Below are 9709 nucleotides of genomic sequence, written 5' to 3'. Positions count from 1 at the left end.
TGCCATGACGGAATGACAGCCCTGGAGACTTGTCAATACATAGAAAAGATGGTATCGATTGTACCTTACCAATTCGAGCCGGAGTCTGATGATGAAACGGTTGAACTGGCTGATCGACAAGAGACTGATTAGCAAGCACGAATGGAGCAGGACATTTCTCAGTGGTAAGTGTTAACAAGTTTGTGGTAATTATAAGATGTGATAAAACAAATTTACTCTCACAGCGTAGGATACAGCGTCTTCTCGACATGATGTTAACCACACAGAAATGTTAATTTCCGTTTGTGGGCGGGCAAGTTGGCGATGTAGAACGTGGGCAGACATTATGCAAATGTATTACTTCGTGACGTAGCGCCGTAACAGAATAAGATTCGAATTCCTGACGACTCGTTTAGGCGATTGCGAGCCGACACACTGCATGAAAGGTAATATTTGAACAGGCATAATAGGGGCACTTTAAAACATATTTTTATTGCAATATGATGGGTTTGGTATGATAATGAGTGATTTAATTGACTTATGTGATTTTAGAATTTTCTTTGATTAGGAAATGTAAAAATTTTGTATATTATGATAATCAAGTATAATGGTAAAACTAATACTTTTATCTTTTATTATTACAGTTGTCCTGCCTTCCTTTGGAAATTAAAATTTTATGTTTTTTTAATACATAATTTCTTCTTGGGCCTTTTACCTTTAAGTTGCATTTTAATATGTGTTACCAAAATGTCACAACAGTTGGAAATGTAACCTTACAAAAAATATACCTTGGAAAAACATTTGGCTGCATGTAATTTACAATGTTATTCGAATATGATTAAGTTTGTTATGATAATTTGAATAGGAGTAGTTTAGTTGACTATGTAATTCCTATGATTTTTTATTTTTTTATTGTTCAGGACAGGTATAATTTAGGTAAACTCAAATTCCTAAAGGCCTTTTTGTTCCTTAAAAACTGAATTTCTACTGCCTTTGGAAAAATTTTATGTAATGTTCTTCAGTACTTCGTAGTGTTTTTTTTTCCCCCAGAATTTTCTGTGGTGACTTTTATTTTGATATGCACTAACAGGATGTCAAAACACAACAGTTTAGCTTTGCACAGTTTATCCATTTGGCTGTATGTAGTGATATTAATTATAATGTTCAAACTGATATGTTTCTGTATGAATAGGATGTTCTTTCTGTGTGTTTCTTACCCCCAAAGTAGGAGCCGTCAGAGAGCTTCATGCCAATACTCCCTTTGGTCAGTACGCTGACTACGCCATGCTGAATGAAGTACATCTTCTTGCCGATGGTTCCTTCACGAATGATGTAATCTCCTGGTTGGAAGACCTCGAAGCGGAGTTTAGTTAGCATTGCTGTCACAAAGTTGGGATCTGCATTGGCGAAGAGCGGCATGGACGCCACCAGCTTCCGGCAGTTGAAGTTGACAATTTCCTGGAAATGCAGAAGTGAGTTACTGTCAGTTCGAAGGCAGGTTATCAGTTGTGTATTGTTTTCTGCTGCTAAATGGTACCTCTCGTAACGGCTCGTTCAGTTCTTCCAAAATGCTTTCCTCGTCGAACATCTTGCCCTGGTATCTGTGCTCATAGTAATCATGGATCTTCTGTCGGAAGTCAGCCGGAAGTTTGTGGAAAGACATGTACTGCTCAACTTGCTTGTACTGAGAACAAAAAAGGACACAGGATAAATTATGTTAAACTGACATTTCAGGACACACTTTTGACCCAAAATTTCCAACCACCAACATTTGGGTTGCCCATTTGAATCCTATACGTGGCCTCTTTTGTGGAGACATGATATGCTGACAGGGATCATTATATACAAATTAAAGTAAATATTTAAACATCCAGGCTTGTTTTTCTGTATGGGCATTCCTGCGGAAGTTATTTACAGTGGATGTCATAGACTAAAGAGTATATGATAATATGATGTTCTCAAAGCAGGAAGAGTATGATAAGCTCTATTCATAGCACAGTAGTTAACCTTTTCTGCATCATTGCCTGTCATTGTTGTGATGGCTTTCTGGTTTATGTTACAGGAATATACAGTACATTTATTGCATTAAATGGTTTTGGCTATGTATGATGTGTAGAAATTAGATTACATAAAACAAATTATATATGTATGGATGATTCAAAAGCATATCATTGATTCTTAAAACACAGATCTACTGCAGATCAGCCATTAGTTTTTAATGAACAACATTTATACTCTAGAACTAATAAGAGACGATCTCTAGAATATTTTTAACACGCTCTCCATATGATTAGATGTTTTTTATGATTTTTTTCTTTCAAAATGCATAACTCCGTATTTAATGTAGATCTTGAACTAACTTCATTACTTTTATGTCCTGCAAAAAGGAAGAGGTTTGTTTTAGTAAATTTTCTGTTACAATGTGTCTGGATGGATGGATGGATAGATTTTGATGTCTTGTCACTGAAGCAGTCAAGATCTCACATTCCATCAACACTTATTACCAAGAAGGGAGGCTATTTACAGTATAGGGGTGTGCTAAATTTGAACATTATTTCAAAGGCAGTGTTAAAGGTAAGACGTCTTCTGCAGCCTCTCAGACCTCATATTCCAACATAACCCAACTATAGCAGGTCATGTGCACACCAGGATAATGACGTATGGGAAGGTTGATGCTCCTTAGTGACCTCCCAGCTGGATGGATGGTGTTGGTAGGAAAAAGCATGTGGATAATGACTGTCAGTATGTGCGCAGTGACATATGCTCTGCTTGACAAGCCTTGGGTCGATCCTCGAGCTACTAACAGGGTGCAGTCTGTTGCACGTGTTAGTGACAGGTGCTGTCTATTTTACAAGCCATCGTATGGAGGGATTATGTAAGTATTTCCGCCAATTATTGGTGTTTGCTAAAAAAAAGAATCACAGTTACTATTGGTCATAATTATGGCTTGGGATTTTTAAAACACTTTCAATGATTTTTAGAACCCACTGACTTTCATTATATGGACGATAACAGTGCTTCAGAGTGTCTTCTTTTGTGTTCCACAGAAGAAAGTAAGTCATACAGACTTGGAACGACATGAGGGTGTTTTCATTTGTGAGTGAACTATACTATAAAAAGTATTGAACTTCCTGCGTGTATGCTAACAGCCATAGCAGTGCCTTATCACATAAGCATTTTCTTCACAATATGTAAAGAACAGTTATCTTCTCCATATTTGAATCAAAGAACCCAGAAACCAAGACAACCTAGAACCATCCCAAAATGTTGGCGATAAAACTGGTTCTTAAGTGGTTGTACCTTTGCCAGACCTGTGAAAAGGGGTTGAGAAGAAGAAAAGACGTACCAATAGATCTCCGCGCAGTTGTCATGACATTTGCGGCATATTCTTCAACAGATCTGTCAAGATTTTCCACAAAAAATGCTCAGTGTTTTTTCATTCTTGAGTGATCTGATTAGATAACAATGAGCATATTCTGTAGATAGCATTGATAGTTGCGAAATGAGACAAATAACATCACTAATCCTTAAAATCCTTAAAATGTCTCATAATAAAGCTTACAATTCCTGTCAGATGCAGAAAGGCGCTGTATACAGCAGACGTGGCATGTGTGTGTTAGCATGCACACTGTTACTCATCGTCCCTTTGGCAGTGGGTAGGGAATCATGGGAAGTGCAGTGACTGACTTTAATTAGCTCAGAGTGGAAATCCCTATCATAAACCAATTTCATGAAAACCTTTTGTTTCGGTAATCCAGCCCAAATCCTAATCTAATTCAATCTTAATTAATTATGATTGGATAAGGGATTTATACAATCGCACACAACCCAAAGAAACAACTGGGGGGGTCCCAGCATACCATTTTTGCTTTCCACTTTGTATTTCTTTCTGCGTGTAGTAATAGCACAATGCTAATTGCAAAAGGCAAATAACTGGGAATAAGACATCTGTAATGAGCCTAATTTACATGCAAAGGAATACCTCCTTTGGCACTGAAAACATGAATTCATTTAAATACTGAAGGTTTAAAATGCAATAGGGGTGCAAATCCTTAGTAATTTCCCCCAAACTGCTAACATTGACAAAACCATGATTAAACACTCAATATCATGAAAAGTTATCACAAACGCCTCTGTTTACTTGCACACCAACATTTAGCCACCTCCAAATAACAGTGCCTACTTGTCTCGTCAAGCTCGACAAACTCTGTAATTTACGCTTTGTCCCTTTCGATCAAGGAAGTCTATTTTCTCCTCACTTTGGTTCATTCAATCAGCCTTGAAGTAAGACAAGGTGTTAAGCTGAAACGTGAAGACAATTACTTGGACCTTGTTACAATCACTGTTTGAGTCTGTACAGCCAAGGTCTGTGTATTAGCACTGAAAACACTTCAGGAAAGTTTTAATTGCACCAGTCTATAGCTCAGGAAACTGTAGTCTTTATACTCCGATACTCAGCTTCTTTTCTTCCCTCTTGAACTCCTTTGACTCAGCTTCCCTGGGCTATCAGTCTGGATAGAAGAATAAATGAAGGAAGCAAGAATGAATGGTAGGCAGAAAAGTAGAAAGCTATGTGGCTGTAACAAAACAGAGTTAGCATTAGCTTAGTGTCAGTAAAATAAGCTACACATCTGGTGACCTGCACTAAACCTCTGGACAGGTAGATGATCAGATTAACCTGTGTAAGCTTGACGTCATCAAAGAAGCGATGCAATGTTGCGTAATATAGTAGACATAATCAACTTTGTCCTTCCAATATGAATGAATTGACACACTGGTATCAAAATCCTTTCAGGGACAGTTGAACTGAAATTTTTTTTTTTACTTCCATAGCTCACTCACTGTTGTTGCAATGTACAATGTACAGAATTGCTTCTAACCCAAGCTAGCTTACAAATCAATGTGGCTGTAACAAAACAGAGTTAGCATTAGCTTAGTGTCAGTAAAATAAGCTACACATCTGGTGACCTGCACTAAACCTCTGGACAGGTAGATGATCAGATTAACCTGTGTAAGCTTGACGTCATCAAAGAAGCGATGGAATGTTGCGTAATATAGTAGACATAATCAACTTTGTCCTTCCAATATGAATGAATTGACACACTGGTATCAAAATCCTTTCAGGGACAGTTGAACTGAAATTTTTTTTTTTACTTCCATAGCTCACTCACTGTTGTTGCAATGTACAATGTACAGAATTGCTTCTAACCCAAGCTAGCTTACAAATCGCACAGCTCCAGTAAGCACGTGGAAACAAGCTATTAATTATGAACTGAATGTTAGCGCACATGCTAACTGCATGAAATCCTATCCCATTTTCAGGCAGTCCCACAGTTTATCTTCTGTCAGTGACATAAAGGGATGATATATTTCCCATGACCACCTGCCAAAGCATCAAGGTCATCGTAGTCACCAAGGAAGGGGGATGAAAGCCTAAGTCCTGTGTACCATATATCAAGCTTTTGTTCCATATGGACATTGAGTCCATCAGCAGATACACTTATACCATAGATATCCAACGGCAACTAGGATTATGGTGGTTTACCGTTGGGTAATAACCAACATGATGCGAGACCCTTACAACCCTGTAGTCCACAACCTTACACAAAGATCAGAACCACTTACAACAGTAAGGTGGTAATTCTTCTGTAATATTGTTGCCAAAACGACTAAGAACTGTAATATATTATTCAAATGGTTTCCATACATGACGCTGTCGATATGATTTCTTGTGTACAGTTCATGTTGTAGAAAACGCTGTGATCAATATTCTAACATACTGATCTAAGCAGAGACCGCGGTGCGTAATGGTCGATTGATACAGCTCGATCTGTACATCTCAGCAGGTCTGTACGTACAACCACAATTCCCTGGGGTGCAGTAATGTCGAGAGTTGACAGAAACTGATCTGAGACTTGTGTTGTTCTACTCCATGCGAGCATTTGTTAGAGGCCGGACCTAAACAGGTGTTTGAAAGTCAATGTTTAGCAATGTAATGCTTGTTACATAATGGCTAATGTCCCACTCATCTGTCGTTGTCTGGCAATCCATTGGTTTCCACATAGCAGGGGAGATGGACATGTGATGGGATGACGGGGGATCTACACAGGGACATTGTGCTGTTTGTTCATCAGGTTGCAAAGGCGTGAGAAATGTTTTTGTCTGTAAAGAAGGGATTCTCGATTACACTGAAAAATGTGTTCGCCAAACTTCTGCTAAACTTTCTTTCGTAAGCTTTTTGCAATGGCTTTTCTGTGTAAATACATTCCTGCTATTCTAGACATGCAAAAACTTGTGACCATCACAGCAATCCACTTTTTCCTCTCCACCAGTGTGATCCCCTTGATCTAAAATGTGCTCAAAAATCATCAACTTTTTATTGTGTAGTTTGGCACAAATTGCATGTTTATTTTAGATCATGAGGGCAAAACCAGCTTCCTATGGGCCCTTTATCTCATGCAAAGAATGGCTTTTGTTGATATCTTTAGCACGTTCTACTCCCCTGCTGCCGTAGTGGCTCTGTTATCTGACGGCAAGCAGCTCTGTTGCTAGTGATTAATGAAGAAGAAAGTCTGCCGCCTGAGGCGAGATTTGATGAGCTCCACCGAAAGTCCCTTTGGGATTCTCCACATTACATCATTCCTTCAAATGTTGTCATAATATATGTATGTTTAGAGTAGAATTAAAGTTATGCTCTTAATAAAGACTAGCAGGATTACCTTTAAATACATTTTAGTACCTTTGAATGTGCTTTATATATGTAGTGAAACACTACTTATCATCCCAGCTTGATGTGCAGAAACAACTATGTTGTTTCTATAAATTCACTATAAGTAAGCCATTTGTAGGTGGACTTTCCAAATTTTGTAAAATGTTCGACTCAAACAATGGCCTGAGCGAACTTTGAGCAAACAAAGCAAGACATGAGATGCCAGAAAGAGTGGTAGGACAGATTGAGATCTGTTTCAGAAGTTTTCACCCTCCTCCAGGAGACCCACTTCAACTCTAATCAAACACACCTGAACCAGTTAATCCAGCTCTTTGGGATTGCTTAAAAATTACAGCCAGGTGTATTGAAGCAGGTTGGAAATAAACTTTGCAGGACAGTGGGTCTTCAGGAGCATGGTGAAATACCTCTGCTCTATTTAACACTGAATTTGATTGCTGATAAACTTTAAGATATGCTTAATTCAGTTCTGTCCATCTAACTGCTGTACCCCATTTCCTGTAGAAGAAACTTTTGACCCTTTTATCTGACTTGTCAATGTCACTGTCGTATGTAAGAACATGAATGCCATTTTACTCAGGTGGGTATCACATTTCTTTGAAATACAGTATCCCCAAACATTCTTTTCTTTTAAAGCACATGGCAATAACAAAATAATGATCTATTTTTAGGGAAAAGGAGGTTCCAGAAAGGATCTGCTTAATGGAAACAGCACATAGTTAAGAAGTTTGTGACAAAATTGTTTGTGACGACAAGACACGGGTCGCAGGCTAGAGCTGCAGGTGTAAACAAGCACCAGATGCCGTGATTAGGAATCAAAGAAGACCAAATTACAGCAGTTGGAGGGACTGACAACTGATCAGATGAGAGGGAGACCAGATTGCGGAGAATACCCAGAATCCTCAGCCGTAGGGATAGTTGGCCTGAGCAGTTTCATCCTCTCAAACAGACGATAGGTATCGACTTTGATCTGGCAAGATCAAACAAACGGTGACACATAAGAAGGTCATCTGCAGGTGTTTCAGTGTGTGTGTGTGTGTGTGTGTTTGGAGCATAGTACCCACCTTATCCTGGTACTGGCGCCGGGAAGAGTCCAGCGACTGTATGAGGGCGGTGGCGTGGCCAATGAACATGGCGTAGCAGGTGGCTCCTACAATCATACTCAGCATGGTCAACCAGATATCAGACATACTCTCAGGGGCCTGGCGTCCGTACCCAATACACAGCATATGGCTCATGGCCTTGAACAGGGCAAACGAGTACAGCTCGCTCCAGGAGTCGTTCTGCAAATTGGGATGTGAGAAATAAACAGAAAAAGAAAGAGAGACTTTGATTACTTCATCTGCACTAGATACACTTTGGATGTTAATCCTCAAGTCAAAATCTTGGCTCAGAAGGGGTATACCTTTACAAACCCCTATCAAAGGCATCTTGCCAAGTACTTTGGATAGCTACGTACACCATAGACCTGTGATAGATTCATTATTCCATCACTCTGTCTGTGATTTAATGGGACCGCTCTGTTTGTTGTTCAGTCGGGCTCTTGTTATAATGTCTTTGCTCCCCTTGCAAGTATTTGCATAAGACCTCAGCTGCTACGCTAAGGTGCCTCGTCTCTCTTCATAAGTGACTGATTTTTCAGGATTGACCTGATGGGTCCCTGTGAAATGTGGTTAACCTGATTTGCATTCACTTCGAGCTGGGTTAAGACAAGGCTATGAAAATCCAAGTCAAAGTCAAGGAGGCCACGGGTGACTTTGAATGACAAAGCGGGGGAAGAGTTGGAGGTGAAAATGGAAAATGAGGGTGATGGGTAATCAGTGAAATTACTTTGTGGAGATGAGTCGAGAAGTAGCTTAGTAGGGTTGGGATGGAGGAAGCCTCTGTTGAGGCCAGGACACACCTGGCTGCTATCACCAACTGGCAGGTTGGGTGCAAAGACAGGCTACAGTGCACATGGAGTGCAAGTGTCATGGAGAAATATAAATGTGTTCCCAGACTCAACTACACAGTCCTGAGGCAAAAGCAAATGTGTTGCTGCATCCCCAACAATCCTGTCAAGCGCAGATGCAGACAAGACAGAGAAGACATCGACTGGAGTCTAACCCTTTATTTGAGTAACTGCAAGGCTTGGCAGTGTGGAAAGCATGCAGTGTGGGCAGTGTGTCAGGGAGATTGTTTGCTTAGTTCATGTCTGCTTTCCATCTTCTTTACATGGCTGCCTTCCAAGACTTCCAGGCATACCCTGAGCAACAATTTTCTTCTGGGTTAACTGGAACATCTTAGTAAGCACAGAGACAAACAATTAAACATCGAATGAACACAAACTGCTTAAAGTCTACATTATATATTTGAACCCTCCAGACAAATGCATGGAAAAGAAACAAATGTAATTAACACTTCTTTTGTTGATGTTCATTCTTAAATGGATCAGAGTCACACCTTCCACTACGAGACTGATTTCATTTGCAATGAAAGATATTGCATAGTATCAAAACATTCGCCATTCAACACCCCAACACATTATGTGGATAAAAAGGCATTCACAAATTATTTCCTTTTCCCTGCATTTATGGAGGAAAAAAGAGGAAATGTTTAATGCTGCATAATCAGTTTTAAAAGACATGCATTGTAGCGCTGCTAGCATGATTTGGAATGAGCTAAATGAAAGAATAGCACACAGAGTATATTTGGTTGAGCAATTGTGTTTTGGTTATATTTGCCTAACTAGGGCCCTTAACGCACATTTAACCTAGTGTTACTCTCCCCCACTGGCATTGAGATGACGAGACTTAACTTCTAAGTTGATTTAGCTGAGCTTGACTAGCAACGTAGACTGTCATTACTGTGGATTTCTTTGAGATGTATGAGCATAGGATTGTGTCGAGTCTACATTCAGCTGACGGAATCATGACTGAATTGTGCTTATATTAAACACACTAATTAGCAATAATTAGCTGCAATGCAAAGGTTTCCTTTGGCATTGCTTATCTAGTATTTCTA

General features: G+C 39.5%; 1 protein-coding gene across 1 annotated transcript in view; it reads right to left on the bottom strand.

Moving 5' to 3' along the window:
- LOC107569045 (potassium/sodium hyperpolarization-activated cyclic nucleotide-gated channel 2-like) overlaps positions 1-9709 on the bottom strand; it is a 36152-nt gene that overhangs the window by 14562 nt on the left and 11881 nt on the right. The window contains exons 4-6 of the mRNA XM_016255045.1: positions 7771-7989; positions 1517-1663; positions 1197-1437 (exon numbers count right to left, since the gene is read on the bottom strand). Coding sequence (XP_016110531.1) covers positions 1197-1437; positions 1517-1663; positions 7771-7989 — 607 coding nt within the window. The remainder of the gene's footprint in view (positions 1-1196; positions 1438-1516; positions 1664-7770; positions 7990-9709) is intronic.

Source organism: Sinocyclocheilus grahami, unplaced genomic scaffold (assembly GCF_001515645.1).
Source record: "Sinocyclocheilus grahami isolate Dianchi unplaced genomic scaffold, SAMN03320097.WGS_v1.1 scaffold1305.1, whole genome shotgun sequence".
In the NCBI taxonomy this organism is placed as follows: domain Eukaryota; kingdom Metazoa; phylum Chordata; class Actinopteri; order Cypriniformes; family Cyprinidae; genus Sinocyclocheilus; species Sinocyclocheilus grahami.
This window is presented reverse-complemented; position numbering and strand designations above follow the sequence as displayed.